General features: G+C 37.9%; 2 protein-coding genes across 3 annotated transcripts in view; both read right to left on the minus strand.

Annotated features, from left to right (window-relative positions):
• Positions 1-835: 835 nt before the first annotated feature.
• LOC107553577 (uncharacterized) lies at positions 836-3,788 on the minus strand. 2 transcript variants are annotated; one of them, XM_016235845.1, is made up of 4 exons: positions 2,747-3,788; positions 2,264-2,632; positions 2,011-2,133; positions 836-904 (listed from the first exon to the last, which is right to left on the minus strand). In XM_016235845.1, the coding sequence occupies exons 1-4, from the start codon at positions 2,820-2,822 to the stop codon at positions 849-851; spliced, it is 624 nt and encodes a 207-aa protein (XP_016091331.1). In that variant the 5' UTR covers positions 2,823-3,788; the 3' UTR covers positions 836-848. The 2 variants fall into 2 exon arrangements, with proteins under 2 accessions (XP_016091331.1, XP_016091332.1); XM_016235846.1 differs by having other exon boundaries at positions 2,264-2,660; positions 2,747-2,771.
• A 117-nt stretch (positions 3,789-3,905) lies between these two features.
• Positions 3,906-20,753, minus strand: part of LOC107553567 (nuclear receptor corepressor 1-like) — a 125,538-nt gene continuing 108,690 nt past the window's right edge. Inside the window, exons 31-47 of the mRNA XM_016235837.1 lie at positions 19,062-19,288; positions 18,582-18,912; positions 18,213-18,443; positions 16,841-17,041; positions 15,938-16,087; positions 11,755-11,898; positions 11,492-11,633; positions 10,231-10,700; positions 8,757-8,882; positions 8,367-8,509; positions 8,060-8,283; positions 6,765-6,905; positions 6,364-6,482; positions 5,620-5,673; positions 5,233-5,430; positions 4,176-4,349; positions 3,906-4,096 (exon numbers count right to left, since the gene is read on the minus strand). Of these exons, the coding sequence (XP_016091323.1) occupies positions 3,906-4,096; positions 4,176-4,349; positions 5,233-5,430; positions 5,620-5,673; positions 6,364-6,482; positions 6,765-6,905; positions 8,060-8,283; positions 8,367-8,509; positions 8,757-8,882; positions 10,231-10,700; positions 11,492-11,633; positions 11,755-11,898; positions 15,938-16,087; positions 16,841-17,041; positions 18,213-18,443; positions 18,582-18,912; positions 19,062-19,288 (3,266 nt within the window). The remainder of the gene's footprint in view (positions 4,097-4,175; positions 4,350-5,232; positions 5,431-5,619; positions 5,674-6,363; positions 6,483-6,764; positions 6,906-8,059; positions 8,284-8,366; positions 8,510-8,756; positions 8,883-10,230; positions 10,701-11,491; positions 11,634-11,754; positions 11,899-15,937; positions 16,088-16,840; positions 17,042-18,212; positions 18,444-18,581; positions 18,913-19,061; positions 19,289-20,753) is intronic.

The raw sequence follows: 20,753 nt of genomic DNA on the forward strand, positions 1-20,753 counted from the left end.
AGCTAATAGTCACATTTAGCTGAGTAAGATCATGATTGAGAAATGTTGGATACTGCTGGAAATGCTGCTATGGGGTATCCTATTTATTATTTTAGGATTTTTTAGTTTGCCCCAGTGATGCATTTCTATTAATATAGCTGATTAAGTAGTCAAACTCATTCCATATCTGTAGAATAGTGTGGTACAGAAAGTCTATGTCTATAAAACAGGTTCTGAATGAATCAGGTTACTGATACCTAATGGTCAAAAGCAATAGCAAAAGTAATAGGTCAATATTATTAAATTGCAGACAAATATTTTGAATAGCTAGGCTGGCTTGTACACTATATTGCCAAAAGTATTGGGACACCTCCTTCTAATGAACAGGTTTGACTACTTTAGTAATTTCAAATTTTTTGTAAAAACAAAAAGCATATAATGCTGTTCTAGGGAATTGTGTGCTTCTAATTTTATACTAATAGTTTGAACAGGATCATTTTCTATTCTAACACAACAATACCTCTGTGTATAAGGCAAGGTTGCTTCAGTCAGTGTGGAAGAACTTGACTGGTCTGCAGAAAGCCAAGTCTTAACCCCAGCTGAACACCTCTGCTGTGACTTTAAATGCAGACCTTGAGCCAGAAACTCATCACCAAACACCTGTGACTTGTACATACATATGGACAAATGTATTGGGACACCCCCTTCTTTGGAACAGAAAAAGGCACTTCCAAACCTGTGGCATCAAAGATGGAAACATAATTCATGTATTTAAAAATTGTATTTCCATCTTTGTTGCACAGTTTTGGAAGTGTCTAAAATATGTACAAGTCATTGGTTTTTGGCGATTCGTTTTTTTACCCTTGCATTCATGGCAGTGCCTTTAAGACAACTGTTGTGTAGGTCATCGCATCAACTGCTGCACCTGAAAGATCATGTTAGAAGAAAATGTTAGTGATATCAAGCTTTGTACAATATGTTCTCCAGATTCAAAAACATCTCCATTTTAACCTCTTAAGAACAGAGAAAAGAAAAAAAAATGTTTTTTTTCATGTCTTTACATTGTTTAGAGCATAAAAAAAGCACATCGGGACACAATAAAAAAAAAAAAAGACATGCATGAACAAAAACAATAGATTTTTTAAAATCACCAATACATTTTTAGTTTTCAAGATTTTTTTTTTTACCAAACTTTGTATAAAGATAATTCTCTATAACTATGTTATAACAGAATGATTTGATATGCAATTTTTCTTTCTGCAAAGTGTGTGTAAAATGGCCATAAACGGGTTTTCTCATTATATACAATGTATCTATAAACTAAATCTAATTTGCATATTAATGTTTTTGTGCCAACATGTAATGAAAAAAGAAGTGTAATAATGGGAGTAATATTTGACAAGATTTTCATAATAATATAAAATATTTAATAGAATATTGAAACATAATTTCTTTCCCTATTCATTTATGTCTCCCAAAATGCTAATAAACATGCTTTTAGTCCCAGTGTCCTCATATGAGGACATGTATGAAATCAACATCCTGTTTCATAACAAAGTCATATTTTGATTTGAAACCCCATAACATTTTCCTGAGATGTTGATTTATGACAGACAGTTTAAAAATGAGACTGATTTAAATGATAATTACAAAATATGATCATATTTCCATAAGAGTGTCACTAAATTAATATCAGACATATTTGAAGACCAAGGAGAGGGAGTGGTCATAGTGAAACATAAAACGGTGGCATGTATAGTCTCAAGAGAAATACACCAAAATATAATGTCCTCATATGAGGTCTCAGGAGGCTAGAGCAGTTCACATTGAAAACTATTCCAGAGTGACTTGAATTGAATCAGCCTGGCTCAGAATCATATTGTCATCACACATCGGGTCTTTTACTTGTTTTGTTTATAATGTCTTTACAATATGTAGCTTTCACTTCATTTACTGTATTGTAGTAGCATATGTGTTGTATGAATTGTCTTAAATCATTATGGTTTGTTTCATAGCAGTAGTCAGACTCACGTTTTGTCCATGTATAGTAAACACACACAGAGACCAGACAGAGCAGCAGAAATCCTCCTCCTCCTCCTCCTGCAGCTATGAGCTGCCAGTTACGGAGCAGTGAAAACTCGACAGCAGCCAGACCTGATCAAAATCATACAGATGACTGAGATATAAGCCAGCATAAATTCATCCACTTCATAACACTATATCAGGTTTCTACTGCCGATAGTCTATTAATGTCCTCGTAAAGAGGTATAATTCACATACTCACTGATTTCTATCTCTTTATAGCCCAGAGAACAGTTGAAGTCTCTGTACAGTTGACAGCGGTAGAGACCCAGATCAGAGAGCCGCACATCTCTAATCAGGATGGAGAAGTTTTCAGAGGCAGCAGCATCACCGAATCCATTAATTCTATTGTGTCTGTTATTCCAGAAGCTTATCTGACCATTTACTATGATCTCTAAAATGTAGTCAACTGTTTCATTATTAATCTGAGTCCACAGAGCACTCGAACTCATGGTCAGGTCTGATCCAAAGAGAGCTGGTTCAAAAAGGCACGGCAGCAGGACTTTAGATTGCAGTTCTGTGGTTAAATAGATTTTTGTAATGAGCTTTTCTTTAATACACAAACCATGACCTGTGTGAAGGATTAGAAATGGACAAGACTGATATAATCAAAGACAAAAGCACACTTTAATTGGTGCAATTAAAGAAATGTAGAGCTGATAAACATTTGAGAGAATTTACTGACCTCTGCCATACACAAGACAGCAGCAGCAGCAGCACAACATCCACACAGCAGAGAAATGCAGTCCAAACAGCTTCATGGTCTCATCTGATCACTGAAGCTGCAGGAGGAATGTGCATTGTGGTGTGAAATTGTCACTTCCTTACACATCGAGCAGGAAGTGTTCACAAATGCACAATTAACAATACAGAATAATTGTCTTCACATATGAAGGTGAATGTGTGAATTCTGCTTCAGACAGTTTTTTGATTCATCCAAACAAAAAATCTAATATTGGCATGTACACCTGTATACAGTATAAGCAAAAACTCTTGATATTTCTCAGTATTTACCTCAAGCCAGTCAGACTTCACCCTCACAACCGCTATAGTCATACACCTTAGATTTGATCTGACATTTTATCTTAATTTGGAAAAATTAAGAATGTGGTCATTTATGTTTTTACCAACATGGCAGTAATATTTCAATAATTTGAATTCCAATTATTCTCAAGCTTTGACTCAAATCATGACTTACAGTACATTACCTTCAAAGTATATTTTTATTCAGTTCTTGCATTCCCTGGGAATTAAACCAGTAATGTTAGCATTGCTAGCACTGCACACTACTGTTTGAACGACAAGAATGCTCACCTGAAGGACTCTGGAAAAAAGTTATATTTAAGACGCAGGGTGCACAGGCAGTACATAATGTGTCAAATTCTATATTAAACTGAACATGTTTTAGTTGCATTCAGTTGCTGTAGTGCTGTTGGGGAACTTAAACAAAAGGTTCACCCAAAATTGAAAATTCTGTAATCTTTTATTCACCCTCATGTTATTCCAAGCCAGTATGTGGAATCTTCTTTTTCAAAATATCTTGGATTTTTCTGGTAGCTGATTGGAAAGAAACACAGTAGAGACAGGAGATACAGCGCTGTTTGTTTCAGAGAGGTGGAGCTCTGTTCTACTTTATTGATTGGTCTGCACGTTTCTCATCCACTACTGAGGAGACAGAGTGATACAAACACTGGATTTCAAAATCAGGGGACAAGTAACTTTTTTTTTTCAGATGATATGTTAATACTGTACATTTGATAATATCGTAAATAATCCAGGGGCAGTGACTATCTGGTTGTTGCATCAACATAGTAGGCAGAGATAATGCACCTTGTTGTCACCCGTTACAAAAGAGAAAGACGACAACGACACAATTTGTAGCTCTTATCTCTCTCCCATGCACGCGTCGGGGCCACGGCGCCGCCTTGTGGCTGCTGCTGGGACTGCATGGAGGGAGATGGGCTGGCCATGGAGGTGGGAGGGGTACTACTGAGCATGCGCATCGTCAAGGGGTTATAAGGGAACTGCATGGAACCTGAGGCCAGAGGAAAGAGAAACAACCATTTTAAATGACAAAACAACTTCATCTAACAATCCACAATCAAGTCGCTCACCTGTGGATGACGGCCGGTCCTCCCAAGCCCAGGTGGGTGCCTGTCTGTGGTAATCGCCCTCTGAATGAACGGAGGACACAGAAGAGGGCCGCTCTCCGGCAGAGTAAGCCTGGCCTGGGTTAGGAGACTTTGATTTCCTGCTGCTAGCTTTACTCTGCAGCTTCTGTTTTCCTGCTATGGAGGCAGAAAGATAGACAAGGATGTCAGCAGTGAGGTTTATGTCCTAGACACAATTTGGTCTGGTCTTGAATGTAAACATTCAGAATAGAGGTATCACAATATATTTCAAAAATGAAATTTTAATGATATGTTAATACTGTACATTTGATAATATCGTAAATGATCCAGGGGCAGTGACTATCTGGTTGTTGCATCAACATAGTAGGCGGAGATAATGCACCTTGTTGTCACCCGTTACAAAAGAGAAAGACGACAACGACACAATTTGTAGCTCTTATTGCCGCTCAAAATAATGTTGGAGATGACAGACAAAAGCAAAACATGAACCTAAAAAATTTGCTTGCCAATGTGAGTTTTTTTAGCAAAAAAAAACAACAACAAAAAAACAAACAAACAAGGTGTTACACAGTCTGTAGGATGTGCCAATCAACGGCAAGTTCGTTTTGGATGCTTTCGTACAGTTACAAACTTTCTCTCTGCACTTTCTCAGCAGCGCTGCTTCCGGAAGTACTTTCCCATTCATTTTGAGTGTGATTCATTGGTCAAAAAAAGAGAAAACAAAAAGATACATTTGACCGATAGCATTTATTTATTTTCATTATAGATATCATGAAAATTTCATTATCATGAATGCTTTTAGCTGTGATAACTAATAAAAATCCAATATTGTGACTGCTCTAATTCAGAGTGATTATCCACTAAAGACCGGTATTATCTGTGTATTTATCCACACACAGATTAAAAAGACCAATACACTGTTTTTTTCGTGGTAATTAGCCGACCCACAAAGCACTCTGCAGAAAGTTCAGCATGTTGGTATGTTTTTTTCTGTTTTAGAGAAAATGTATGTTCATTGATGTGAATTTACAGTATGAACCTGTGTTAGGGGATGGGCTGGCCTCCTGTCGGCTGTCTGAAATACTGCCTGAGGTGTTTCCTGTCCCCAGCTGGGCTTGCTGCTGCTGGTCCTCCTGCTTCTCCTCCATGTTCCCCATCAGAGCCTTCCTGATGATGTCCTCCAGACCCAGATTACTGGCTGGATCACTAAACGAGTGGTTTCTAGGGTTTACACTGCCTGTAAAGGATAAAAAAAACATACACGCATGCACATATTGGAAACACTGAAAGCAATTTAAGAAGTGTTTAAACTATGATATAAAACACATGCCACAAACACAGAAAAATACATCAAATGATGCAAGTGTTGATGCAGTTACATGTTTTTACGGTGAAATTAATCATACTGATAAGTTGTGAAACTCACTTGATGTTGTTACTGCTGGGAGATTGAAGATCTCTGTGCCTGGCTGAGCGTTACCTGTTGAGGTCAGGAGCAAACGGGAGGTAGAATTAGGTGCTAATCAGGTGGCAATTGTCTAAATTAGGGATGCACCGATACCACTTTTTCCAGAACGACTCCGATACCGATACTTTCACTTTTGGTACTTGCCAATACAGGTACCAGTATTTTCATTGCATTTGTCATTTTTTAAAATACTGGGTACAGAAACCAGAATATAGTATGAATTATGCTAGTTGGCTTCATTTAGCAAACATATTTCCTTCAGTTATTTCCCTGACCAAACAACAAACTTTCCTGTGATATCTGTGAGAAAGGGATATTTGCTCGACACGTGCACGACACAACACACAGCGTGCTTTGCTCATCAGCTCGTGCACATCAGCTATACAGGCGTGAATATTGAATGTTTAACATAATATTACATACATGTTCTTCACAGACATCCTTAAATTCGAATAACTCCATTCTGCTCTCTGTTGTTCTGTGGTTCTTTGTCTGGACACAGCACTGTTCACACACTGTGTGGTATTATTTTTTTGGTATCGGAGCATTTTAATGAGTATGAGTAAGAGTACGAGTACAGGAGCGCAGTATTGGGCGCATAGTCTAAATAAAAGACATCAGTTTATCAGTGCAGTGAAGTAAATATTCTGAGCTTGAATGTCAGTAGGTCTCTGAGAAAATGGGCTTGCTGTTGTCACTCACCGACTTCTGCTTTGCGGAAGATCTCCTGCTTTTTGGACATAACCATAGGAGACGTGCTCTCCAGTTTGGTAAAGAATGAGGGCAGGTAACTGCTGCTGCCTGGGGAGCGCGAGTCAGTCCTGACACAAAAGAAAGGTCTAAGATCACACAGTGCATATGACATAGGAAATTTGGCTAGCCCAAAATAACTAAGACAATAAACAGACAACATTCAGGTACACAGGCAGTTGCTTTCAATTTAATTAAACTTCTTTATTACAACTTTTTCATATCATTTTCCTTTGAGTGTTTTTTTTTCTTTATCATTCTAAACAAACGCCTGAAAAAATATAGGTAATTTAAAAAAGGCATAAATAAAGGCTTATACATCAAAGTAGTAAAGAGAGACAATCAATTTCTACCTCTGTTCAGGGGGATCCTGCTCTCGTCTCTGACCCTGCAGCACACTGGCCTCCTGTTTATCCAACCCAGAATAACCCTGAGGAGGAGAGATGGGCTCATAGTTCTCCGGTCCTCGTCCTCGATCAGGAGACCTACCTGGCCTGAGAGACACAGATGGATAAGAGGCTGCTTCTGGGACAGCAGTGCTGTTTTTAGTGTGTTTCACAGATTAGTTGAAAGGGCTGTAAGCGATGTTAATCATTCTAGAACTTCAGCCAGACGTAGCCAATCAACTCTATATTAAAAAAAAACCTGCCCTGTACAGATACTTTTGTACCGACGAGACCCTTGAACGTCGTATTTAGAGATGGGGCAAAAGGGCACAATGTTGTTTTGTCACAATTGTGAAGCTGAAAATGGCACTTCACTTCAATGATCCAATTTAACTACTATGCTCTCAGCTTCCTACTTCACATATATGAACTTCCCCGTGAATGCGCAAAATCGACAAGATTTGAGATTGACTAAAAGAATCTAACTATGGTCGAATTTTATTTATTTATTTATTTTTTGGCAGTTTACAGAGACATTCATTTTAGGACACCCAATTTTAAAACCAATTTCCAAAACCTTTAAGGTCCTTGTGTTCTCAATAGAGACTGTTGGTTGGGTGTGCCGTATACAAATATTCACATACACTATCATTCAAAAGTCTGGATTTAGGCAAGGCTTTTGTACAGTTTTTTTTTATATATTTTTTAAAGAACTCACCAAGACTGTATTTATTTGATTAAAAGACAGTAAAAACAATGAATAATAATATTAATAATACAAACATTGACTAAAAGCATTAAATTATAATATTTCACAATGTATAGTATTGATAAATATTATAATTTAATATTTTTGTGGAAACTGAATTTTTTTCCCAGGATTTTTTGATGAATATAAATTTCAAAAGAACAGTATTTATTTGAAATAAATATTGTGTAACATTAGAAATATCATTACTGTCACTTTTGATCACTTTAATAAGTCCTTGCTGAACAGAAATAAAAAAACAAAACAAAACAAAAACAAGTACAGACCCCAAAACTTTGAACAATAATTTGTGTGTATGCATTTGGTCCTAACCGCCCTGCCTAGAGCCAGTCACAAGTGCACTTCTTGAGATTGAGGTTTCCCTGCGCAACTCTTACCAGCTGGCCTCGTTACACATTCTTTAAAAGGCTTGTGCGCATTGTCCAAATGACTCTCATTTGAGTGAAATGTCTGCCGTTGTATATATACACTGTGTGTTTGTTTTCATATGTACCTCGCTCTTGGTTTATCGGAGGAGTTTGGTGGTCTCTGGTGGTGTGCAGTAGGAGCTGGGTTTTCTGGGCTATAGCGGTTAGGGGCTTTAACTCGACCTGCAACACCTCCCACACCTGAGCTCTGGAATGTGGAGGAGAGTGAGGAGGAGGATGAAGAAGAAGGCAGTGAGCTGGATGATGGGGGAGGATCTTGGTTCTTGGCAAAGTCCTGTGTAATGATATGCTGCAAGACAGAGAGAGAGAGAAAGTGAGGGAAATGAAGGAGGAGTGACATGACAAAGCATCAAGAGTATGAGTGTGACTTACCGAAATGTGGTCGGCGAGGGTCATGATGCGGTGTGTTTTCGGGACAGGTCCATAACTGTCTGCTTGTGAGGAGGGGGGCTGCTGAGGGGCAGAAGGTCCTGAATCTCCTGACTGCCTGAACCGGTTAATGTCAAACCTTAATCCTACACAACATAAGATCAGATAAAAAAACAAAAAAACAAAAAAAAAACACATCTGTCATGAAAATCATGTCACAATGAAAAAAATCTTAATGGCTCTAATTAATCGAAATAATATAAAAAATATATATATTTTTGTTGGTGAAAAATAACCTGGATGTGTTCCTAAAATATTTAAGGAGATTCACCCCATTTTAACAGAACAGACATTCAAGTTCTGGGCTGTGGCGCGAGGGATTTGAAGTCTCACCTGGGTGTGGCTGAGAGCTCTTTTCTGATGGGAAAGATCCTTCGTTCTTCTCTTCTCTCAGGGCTGGAGAGTTAGCAGGGCTGATCACCTCAATTCCACCCTGAGCATCATAACGACTGGATGACACTGAACGACATGTAGACATGATGTTACAGGCTTGTAAGTAAATAAAGCTGGTTTGTTAGTAGGAGAGGGTGTGCCATCTACACCTTTAGCACACGGTCTTCAACATGCATCCAAATAAACACTTGCTAGTATTCAACAGAAAAAACATGCTGAGCAGCAGTGTCGCTACTTTGGTTCCACCATCAACTTTCATATGTGGCTTTTGATGCTTTTCTGTTTATTTTGAAGACAACATGCCTTTGTTATAAATAAATCCATCTGATAATATCTACCACCAAGCGATGTGGCATAAAATGAACAGATTACACAGAAGTTGGCATTGAAACAAACTTCTAGCAGCCTTTATAGTAAGTCACTTAGGAAAGAGAGCGAATTTCTTTCCTGTGCTAAGAGCTACACTCCCTTTAATGGAATAACCCTGTCAAATCTCAGGTCAGAAGTTTGTCACTGTTGTCAGTCTCCGTTCCAGCTGGGTCACAGGTTGTGCTATCGAGGTTTCCTAAGACTATTAGGTCTCATGGCCTCAATGGCACTAGCTATCCTATTAGGTGTCCTGTTAATGCTCTCTGTTAGCAAATCCCTAAGTATATGTCTTGACTGTCTTTTAAGTATCTAATTTCTTGAATCATCCTTTTTGCCTCTGATATAAAGATGCTTGAGGCACTGTGACCAACTTGCACAAATCCAGCATATGGTACAACTGTGACTTCCTGTTTGCTCCGCTTTGGGGCATGTACACTACCGCTCAAAAGTTTGGAGTCAGTAAGATTTTTCTTTCTGAAAAGAAATTAATACTTTCAGCAAATATGCATTAATCAAAAGTGACTAAAGGCATTTGTTACAAAAGATTTCTATATCAAATACATGATTTCTATTCAAAGAATCCTGAAAAAAATGTATCACACTTTCCACAAATATATTAAGCAGCACAACTGTTTTCAACATTGATCTTAATAATAAATGTTTTTGAGCACCAGAGCATATCTGAATGATTTCTGAAAAATCACGTGACACTGAAAACTGGAGAAATGGCTGCTGAAAACTCACAGGAATAAAATTTGATTTTAAAATATATTAGAAAATAGTTATTTCAAATTGTAATAATATTTCACAATATTTCTATATTATTGATCAAATACATGTAGCCTTGGTGATCATAAGTTATTATTTTTTTTTAAAGAAGTCTCCAAACCTTAGAATGGTAGTGAACATATGAGACTCATAGTCATGAACTGTACAGATGTGCAGCGTTACGCAACCTCTGTTGGCATCATTGTTATTACTCAATATAAATAATACTAAATAAACATTGTATGAATAAGATGTATAAACATCTGATGACACTCACTGCTGCTGGAGGAGTCAGAGCTTTGTGAGCCTCTCTCACGGGAGTCCTTATCTGGGGCAATCTGGCGCGTGATGATGACATCAATAAAGTTTGCAGCAGTTATGGTGGTCTTCCCATGCGTGCGCAGCTCCTCCTCCATGCGTGACTTGGTGGGTGGGGCTTTCTCTTTGCTCCCTGCAGCTCCTCCTCCTTCTGCATACACAGGATGGGAAGGTTTTCCACTAGGAAGTGATACATCCCCATATGGAGATTGCACGGAACGGCGCTCCAGCTCTTGCGACTCCAGTGCTGCCCGTCGTGATGACATCACTTCATCATCCCGGGAGCTACTGTTATTATGCTTGCCCTCCTTGACTTTTGCAACATCCATCTGTGGGGCAGAGGCGGCAGCATCCACAAGGGCGGCGAGGGCATCAGCTGCATTGCTGTATCGGTTGCCTTGAGATGCAGCTGCTTGTAAGGGCATTTGCCTGGACAACCAAAACAATCAGAAGTTTAATAGTGCAAAACTAAATTTTACAATCTATAAATTAAAAGGGATTGTTCACCCAAAAATGAAAACTGTCATCAATTACTCACATTCATGTTGTTCTAAACACATGAGAATTTTATCTTCGGAACACAAATTAAGATGTATTAATCAAAGAGATTTCTGTACCTCTACTGAAACTCCACCAAAATATTAATGCTTCAAAATGTTCATAAAGGGATTGCAAATGAATCGAATGGTTTAATTAAAGTGTTCTGAATAGATATGCTCACTTTATGAACAGATTTAAATTTAGGCTTTTATTCACATGTAAACATTGATCAACACATACATACAGCTCAAAAAACATGGTAAACAGAAGGTCAACTGTACGTGCTTGATGTGTGAGAACCAGTAAGGTATTATGCTTCAAGCAAGTTAAAAATATCTTCATATATTCGTTTTTTTTTGTGAAAGCTGAAAGATGACATTTTTTACTTTTGGGTGAACAATCCCTTTAACAACCACAAAAAATAAATAAATAGATAAATAAATAAAAACATAAAACATTTTTGGTTTATAGATTTATAATGCAGTAATATAATAAATTAATATAATACAAATAAAGTGAATGTGTGCATTTATAAAAAAAAACGTATTAATTATTACATATATTAATTTTAATATATGTAATATGTATATATATATATATATATATATATATATATATTAATAATAAAACAAATGAATTATTAGATTATTATGAGATGTCATAAAGAGTGCATTGCTCACATGAGTGGGGTAATGACGCTCTTGGAGGTGGTGCCCTGGAAGATGCTCGGCCGCTGTTGGAGGACGCCCTCCTGTGATCTCACAGAGGGTGAAGTGGAACGCAAAAAACTACGGCTACCTGGTCGGCCAGGTTGCTCAGAACCTGCAACATAAACAGAGACACATCCTGAGAATATTGGCAGAATACATCAGTTTGTTAGAGACTGAGCAGAATGGACCATTATTGGTGACATAATTTCCTTCTGTGTGTCAATTAGTCTTACCTCCACGCATATATTCTACCGCTGCACGTTCCCGTTCTCTCTGATCTCTTTCTCGCTCCCGCTCTCTTTCCCTCTCGCGTTCCTTCTCTCTCTGACTCTCCCTCTCCACAATAGCTGCAGTGGCACTATGATGGGCAGGATGTCCTGTGCGAAGTGAAGAACAAGAAAACACACAAAAACAAAAAGTGGGGTTATAACCAAAAGGGCCTTTTACACTTGCTGCACTTTGACAGGGCCAGCTGGGTTGCTGTTAGGAATAGCAGACAAATTCATGATAACAGTGATGTGAAATTATCGCAGAGATACTGTATATAAATCTATATGAATAACATTGGCATTAATCCATTCACCAAGACCAGGGCTCACAAAATTTCTAAAACCCTGGTAGCCCTCGGGCAGGCATTCTTTAGATTTTGGAAGACCAAAATGAATTTAACTATCCTGAATAACAAAAATCGACTGAACTTCACTGTGGACAAATCAGCATCATAAAAAAAAAAGGTGATCGTATTTTTTCTTCAAATTGCAAGTACAGAGAATAGGGGTGCAACGGATTACAAAACTCGGATCATATTACAGATTTTGAGTTACAGATCGGATCTTTTTATTTATTTTTTATTATTTAAATAACACGTATTATTTAAAGAACACTTTACCTTCTTCGATACCACAGCAAAAACTAGGAGCATATAGAGATGTAACGATTCATTTAATCACGATGCGATATGATTCAAGATACTGATTTCACAATACAATTTTTTTTTAATTAACAAAATTAGGTATCAAACTGAATTTTTTTAATAAATCAAATCAAATAAATTAATACAAATAAAAAAATCTCTTCATATAAGCTAAGGCTTAGCCTGGGCTCTTTCCCTTTAAAATTAGAGGCAACCACTGCAGTTTAATCACAATCCAAAGTAACAAAGATGGTACATAGGCCTACACGTAATATAGATTGTATAATTTCGAAATTTTAAGTAAAAACAGAATGGTCTGACTTTAGCTTTGTGAAATTATTTGACATAAAACATCTGAACGAAACCGAAACAGTTTGAAGATTCAAACCGTATGTAAAGACAGCACATGGAATGATGCTAAAAGATCAGCATAGTTACTGGTGATATAGTACAAAACAGACACAGGACCCATAAAACACATTTCTTTGAAGCAAAAACAGAATGGTCTGACTTTAGCTTTGTGAAATTATTCTACATAAAACATCTGAACGAAACAAAAAAAGCAGAGGGACTGAATGAGAAGGCAAATTCTACATAGTGTTCACTGAATAAATGAAATATAGAGTTTTGTTAAAGTTGTGATTTGTTGTTTAACATTAAGGACACAGACAGCAGCATGTATTTATAGGCTGCTGCCCCTTTAATATCTGATGCACTGATCTAATATAATGATACACATGCGATTTCTTTCTCCACTGTTTACGTTCACTTAAGAAATAAGCAACTGTGTTTACCAGAATACTTGCCGAGACAGTTAGTTTGAGATAATTTTGTGTGTACGTGTATGTTTTCACGCAAGGATATGCGAAAGAGTAATCAATTCAAAACTCTACACGAGTGTTGAGTGATTGAATTTTCTTCAGAATTTTTGTGTGCTTTAATGGTTTAAAATGCTTGAATATTAAAATTGGCGAGACTTAGAAACGTGCAAATGATCAATTACAGTCCATTTCACCCCTACAAGAGAGTGAACAACAAAAATCAAGGAATTAATTTTATTTCACTATTCAAGATAGATTTTGGTAGCCCGACTGGAAGACACAATAGCCCTGGGGCGCCAGGATAGTGATTCTTTGAGAGCCCTGAAGACATTCTCTTTAATACACATTAGCATGTATTAATACTCCTTTTGTTGCATGCCAGCTTTTCAGGATGTAGAAACCTGAACTGAAAAACTGACATGATCCTGCCCTTAAAGGTGCATTCCATTCAGTTTGGTGCTCTCAAGAGATTAGGACTAAAGTGTTTTAATCACATGTAATTACATTTCCCCATGTTAAAATGTGTTTCACTGAACCGTCAAGAGAGAATCCTCACGCTTATTGGCTGCTGCCTCTATAGATAGTACACTAGGAGCGTAGTTTTGTTTGGTGAAGAGAAGAGCACAAATTAATCAATGGACTATGTAGACACTTATTATTACAATGCTTTACCAGTGGACACAATGGAAGAATCAGTACCTGTAGAGCCAAACAAGCAGAAAAGCTCTTAAGCCGAAAAGACTGACAAAAACAAAAAAACAAGCGTAAACATCGGTACAGCATACACAAGGTGAAAATTTGGGCATCGCTACTCAGGTCTGTCATCCAATCTTAAACCTCTGAAATTACAGTTGCTTGTTTAAGATCAGCAAGAGAGCTGCCTTTTTCTGTGGTGGAAGCGCCAGCAAAAGTGGTTTGGGCACCAGCACTTTGACGGTTGAAAAGGGGTGCAAAGCAAAATATCAAATTAAACCTGAATTATTCTTGAGAGAAAACAGGTATTTGTATGTACTGTATGCATTCCTGTACAAGATTTAAACCATATGTAAAGACAGCACATGGAATGATGCTAAAAGATCAGCATAGTTACTGGTGTTGTAGTACAACACAGACACAGGACCCATGAAACACAGTTCTAAAAGCATATTCACACAGAGAGCGAATATATCTAGCAACATCATCTTTTTGCAATTCACTTCAAGCCATAATTCCCCTCTCGGTTTGAATAGACATTTAGAAAGTCAAGGTTTACTCACCTCCAGATCACCTGCACTCCCCAAGACAAACTTTAAATATGACACTACTGAGCCAAGGCCAGTATTTGCCAATATTATGTTTGAGATGCACACACAAGTGGGCAGTAAAAACAGGATCTCAGGGTAGGGGTATGGACGTACTTGCAGCTGCTTTTTTAATTACGACTTATATCCTGCATCTACATACATCTTTAGGTTCATTCTCACGCAGACAGAGATTGATACCAGCAGCTCTCTTCATTCTTTATAAATGTCAATAAGCTCAATCTAATCCCTCAAAATGGTACTTTATGTCTGTCAGAATATACAGAATTCAGCAGGAAGCCCGCTAAGTCCATAAACAAATCTGAACAGATTGTGCTTCTTTGACTGATTCACTAAAATAATTATTTGTTTGTGAATTTGACTAAACTAGAGCTGCATGTTCAGTTTTGCTAATAGCCAGTGAAAACAAAGAATATAAAGTTGAGGTCTTCAGAGTCACACTTGGATATGAAAAACGAGACTCGAGCAGGTTTGGGTCTAACACTTAATTGAGTGCCTCAGCCATGGGCCGGGTTGATATTAGTAACCTCGGGTTCCAGGTAATTTTAAATAATTGTCCTGAAGATTTCCATATTAATATTAACATAAATGTCCTTTTCATTTGATGTGTAACAAAGATTATGAGTGGTTTATTTACTTGGATTTGTGGAAAAACAGTGCACTGTTGCCTAAATAAAGCAACAAAAATTAAAGCATAACTGTATATCTTTAGTGTTTTCTGACTTACACAAAGAGTTACTAAGGCTACATTATTTGGCAACATGGGTCCAAACTTCTAAAGTAAACGCTGCAAAAAAGGATTGGAGAATGAATTTCATCTACAAACAAAGTAGGAAGATGGGCCTACTTTTAAATCTACACATGCTGGGGGTTTCTAATTTCTTGTCTCTGATTTTGGTATTTGGATGTTGCTTTCTGCATTCGGTTTAAAAACAAAAAAAAACAAAAAACAAAAAACACTGGGTCAGACTCTAGTCTAACTTAAACTGTCTCAAGTCAGGTTTTTCTTTTTAAAAAATTAATGAATGCACATCTGGTTCGGGTGCAGATTTTAGGACCAAAGAAGACCTCTAGTATAAAGATGTGTTCTTTTTTTTTGTATTATTACACTATCCATCACCACAATCAATTCAGACTAGCTAATAAATCAGGTGAAATTTAATTCTTTTTGCCATGATGTTGTAGATTTAGCAGCAGCGCATTGCTACCATAGCGGAGCAGAAAACGGCTCAAGTTAGGTTTAGGTGGAAGAAAGCGCCTCGCTTAAAACAGCAAAACTAATCTCAGAGCAGCAGGGAAGGGCGAATTTCTAAAGCACCACCACCAGGACTTGAAGGGGAAGTTCAGGTGTTGGATAGGAGAGGAGGGGTGGGATCCTCACCTGGAGATATGGAGGCAGGGTTGAATGCCCTAGCAGGGAAAGGGGTCTGAGGTCCAGGGATGTAGGTGATGCGTTCCAGGGAGGGGGAACCTGTCCCCCCGGGGTGAGGTAACAGGATGGTAGGTGGCATCTGGGCTAGATCAATTATTCCTTTTACAGACAGAAGCAAAGGGCCAGAGGGTGAGCATCCACAACCAATTAGCTTCAACTTTAAAGAGCCAACACCCTCTACTAATCTTCTAGAAACATCTAATGACTAACAGACTGGGGGAAGAATTTAAGAGTTCAATTACAAAAAATAACAAGATACCAGGGCTGAAAGCTAGTTTCCACTAAGCGATGTTTTTTCATTAAGCAAAGCAAAATTAGAACTAGAAATATGGAGATATGAAAGAAATATAATTTCTAGAAATATGTTGCATCCTAGATTGGAGATGTAGACAGCAGGACCTGCTAAAGGTCTAAGGTCAAACTCCTTCAGATTGAAACTGCAGTATTACTATGAAACTTTCCATGATTTTTTTTATTTTTGCAAAATAATGTCTCATCAGACCCAGGTCAACTTTTAACAGGTAACCTTCTTCCTGTAGATGTGACAACAGGGTGCAGAGTGAACATACATTACCAGAAAAACTAAAAATGTGGGCCTCTTGACAGACAGGTCTAGTGGATGTCTAAGAAACAGCCCCAGCCCTGGATTTAACAACTGTTTTGAACTCAATAAATTTAATGTGCAATTACAATTTGCTTGAGGGTCATTTGCTTCTGATGGTCTGGAAAAGGTTGCCACTAGTTCACACAAACACCATATCTACACACTACATTCTTCCTTTGATACTTTCATTCAGTTTCAAAAACAAACACACACACACACACGCACACTAAGACAATCATGCCCCTTACCCCTAGCTGGTGGGTATGGGATGGCAATTGACGGTTCACGTGGTGACAGTCCCCTTGTGACATCAGGGCGCGGTATGACCTGCATCTGCTGCGAAGTGATGTAATCATTCAGAATGGTTTGCCGAGTGTTTTCCATGGTGTACAGCTGGTAAGTGTTGGGGTAACCAGTTGGCGATGGTTGCCGTGGGAACATGTACGCTGCTGAGATATACAAAGGACAACAAGGACGAGAGGTGAAAAGACAGCTGTTCTAGTCTTGATGTCAATAGTGTGGATTTGCCAAAGTAGTGGAGAGTTGAGCAGGAAATGCTATTATCTAATGCATGAGAGCAGGTTGAAAAACCAAAACATGATGTTTACCAATGAAATAGGAGTAGTGCTTTTATGAGAGAACCATTACTCAAAAGATCAGTCAATTTTGTGTGTGACGCGTCAAGCAAGAACTGTTTGTCCTGCTTGCCAGTTTGTAGGAAGCATGGTTTCAGAACAGAACTAATTCATAATTCACTAATTTTCCATTCCTGGGCAAAGCGTAGCCACTATCCCCATGTGCCCTGAGCCTGATTAAGTGATGTAACAAGGGGTCAGATTTACAAAATTACTGTTTTTTCTTTTCTAATATAGTAAAAAAAAGACAATGTTCTATAAGAGCCTTTTTAAAATCAGCAAGAAATGAAAATTTATCCTAGCTATTTTGTAAATGCATCTTTATTGATCTTATCGTGAATGATTCATCCAAGTTCCATTTTTAAACTTTTTTTGACCTCATAATTTTTCATTAAAATGTCATTACTAGCTCTTCCAGTGAAATGATGATTCTCCAATCATTTAGTCTGCTTAAATTCTATCCATTTCTAATAACTGACTGAAAGACGGATAGAACAAAGCTCCATTCTACATTTTTTTCATTTTTCAATAATCCACTTCAATTAAATGTGTCAAAATTCAAAAGAAATGATCAGTTGGTAATTTTGTTGCATTGCGACTAAGAGTTTTATCTATCTTAACGCTTCTTGCAGAAAAAAAGGGGGAAAAAAGTTCTTAAAAAGCGTTAAAGCATCAAGACAATGTCACACTTGTCTTAAATTCCAAAATGTAAGATGTTCAATGAATTTATTGGGTTGTTTCAATATTAAGTATTACAATATTATAATATACATTACGACAGAATTTTTTTTTACAAAATATAAAATACTTTTATAATCGCACACGTGATTTTATTCTAAAGAATACAATCTTCAAAAGAATATATATATTTTTTTTTTAAGAACTACATTATTATGAACCTAATTAATCCTAAGAACTTAATTTGTTCTTAAGAAGATTTTCATAAATCTGGCCCCTGCAAAGATTCCATAATGCCTTAAATTACCTGGGTCCAGGACTCTGTGGTGAAAAGCGAGGCTGGGGTCCAGGTGTGGTGGTAGGTGAGTCCGGTACACATCTCCAGGTACTACAGGTCTATGGTGGGGGTCAAACGGGCTGTGAGAACCAAGAGGTTCACCCCCGGACACAGGCGACTTGGCGGGTACACTGTCCCTCTGGGTTGGAGTCAGTGTGCTCTTCCTCTCATGAGAAGCTGGTTTACCCGTTGCTATACTTCCTATTTGAGAAAATAAAATCAGTACAAGGAAGTAAGCTAAGGATCAGTAGATGTAAGCTAAGGATCAGTGCTTATTTGTTATAAGAACAACTATTTGGGGGCAATTAAGAGAGAAAACGAGAGATGCCGCATTCATACCGTCTTGCCCTCGTAGCAGAGGTGATCCTCTGGATATGGAGGTGCCGGTGTACGTAGGGGTTCTGCGTGCATTGCTGTCCTCATACATGCCTGGACTGAGCTGAGATTTTCCCGCTTCTGTGTGTGTGGAGCGCAGGACAGAGGTGGAGTTTACTACAGAGGTGTGCCGGACACGTTCGGACACCTTTGCATCCTCATACTTGGCCCTCTCACGCTCAGCTGCCTCAATGGCAGAGTGGGAGATCTTCAATGGGCTTGTGATCAGAGATTTAACATTGTGCTTGATGGCTGACGGGTTCACAGTACTGCTCTCGTACTTTAGAGAAATACCCTGCAGAGATGCACATTGAGAAAATTAGGAGATGGAAAGATAAACTGTACTCTTAAGGCATCTTCCATTTGACTGATCTGAATGTGATTTGAATGTTCTTCATTAATACACTTCAGTGTGGGAAACAGTAACAACCTCGAATCATGTACCTGAGTAATGGATCCTTCCAGAACAGGAGTTTTACGACTATCTTGAGTCCCCTTACAGGGAATCTCGTGAATTGAGCGGCCCATCTCCTTTATGGTGTTCACCTCCTCGTATGGTTTACCCTTCGTAATGCCTCCTTCAAAAGAGTGTATGGGTGGACTTTCCCTCTTGATCTGTTTACCATATTTGGAGGCCTCATCATAGACTTCAGCAGAGGCTCTTGGTGTTCCTGAAACATGGGAAAGAAGATTAAGCATGATGTAGAAATTCACATACATTTTTGTGAAAAATGAGTAAAGCAAACACGTAAGTAGGACCTGTATTATTATTTGAAATGATTTACAATTAATTATACTAATACATACTAATCAACTGGAGTCGAAATCAAGTAGTCTTCAAAGGGGTCATGAACTGAGAAATCAAAATTCCTTTTGATGTTTTGACATATAAAGAGGTCATTATACTATAAAAACATCCTGTAAGTTTCAGAACTCAAAACTTTCTTGTTAATCTAAAAACAGCTTATATTGAAGCCAATCTGTCAAAACGACAGGTTGGGAAATGTGCCACTTTATGATGTAATAGTATGGCTAAACACCACCTCCGCAGAAGATGATCAATACCTGCTTCTACATCACTGACTGTTTAACCCCACCCACCGATTCGATCATGTAGTGTATAACGAGAGGCAAACGCAGGTCTTACAATAAAGATGCTCCGAAGAAAACAATACGCTGTGCAGTGCCAAGTTGTGGTAAAACACAGTCTTTGCAATGCCTTCCCAACATTAGGAAAGAGTGGATGAACTTTATTTTTAATGAAGTTCCAGACCGTGTCAGTAATAACTTGGGTCCTTTGTTCACTTCACTTTACAGTGGATTAGTTTACAAAGCACAATTTGATGCAGGATTTTCAGAAAGATTGAAACTAAAAGACGATACTGTGCCGACTATATTGTATCCGACAGTAATATTGCACCACACAAGTGTGAGTAACTGTTTTTATTATGTGGTCACTATTGCTTTGTCTGTTATTACAGATCGTTTGATATGAAATGAGTATTTATGTGTTTTGAACCTAAATCTCAGCAGTGTCCATTTACAATCTGCCACGCCTCATTGGAGTGTTCCGATGAGGGGGTCAAAACAGGACAGAAAATAGCCTATTACTTCTACATTATGATGTATTTTGATGTAAAAATATTGATAACATTATAAGTGGACCTCAGAGAGCAATACAAAATAAAAAACAAAGGCAGTTCATGACCCCTTTAAAGTGGAAGTGAAGCAGTCAGTCAAGTTTACATTATTTAGTAAACTGATTTCCACTTTAATTAAAAAAATATAAACACAATTAATGTAGCCATTTTAAAGAAAAAAGGATGTTTTGTTATAGCTTTTGGAGTAAGGATGCTGCCATCTTTCAATACCACAGCACGTGACGTCACGTGGTTGGTTTGCTCCGTTACCCAGTGAAATAATATAAGCATTTCTTTACTTTTTGAACATGCTTGTTTTGAAATTGAGGAAGACAAACTTGAAAGGACTGCTGAGCCCATAATAAGTGCAATTGCTTATGCATTTGAGCCAATATGGCTAGGGGGCCGAGCAGTAATACAGTTATGGGTGGAAGAAGTAGTGAACCTGCTGGTTTAGGGTGAAGAGGAGGTCAGAAACAATACGTGTTTACGTGGA

Source organism: Sinocyclocheilus grahami, unplaced genomic scaffold (assembly GCF_001515645.1).
Source record: "Sinocyclocheilus grahami isolate Dianchi unplaced genomic scaffold, SAMN03320097.WGS_v1.1 scaffold475.1, whole genome shotgun sequence".
In the NCBI taxonomy this organism is placed as follows: domain Eukaryota; kingdom Metazoa; phylum Chordata; class Actinopteri; order Cypriniformes; family Cyprinidae; genus Sinocyclocheilus; species Sinocyclocheilus grahami.

Bases quoted from the DNA above. Each gene is read 5' to 3' on its own strand.
- LOC107553577 (XM_016235845.1), bottom strand. From the start codon at position 2,822: ATGAAGCTGTTTGGACTGCATTTCTCTGCTGTGTGGATGTTGTGCTGC. The intron at 2,134-2,263 runs GTGAGTATGTGA...GATTTTGATCAG, and splicing joins CTATAAAGAGATAGAAATCA to GTCTGGCTGCTGTCGAGTTT. The intron at 905-2,010 runs GTGAGTCTGACT...ATGATCTTTCAG, and splicing joins TTACTATACATGGACAAAAC to GTGCAGCAGTTGATGCGATG.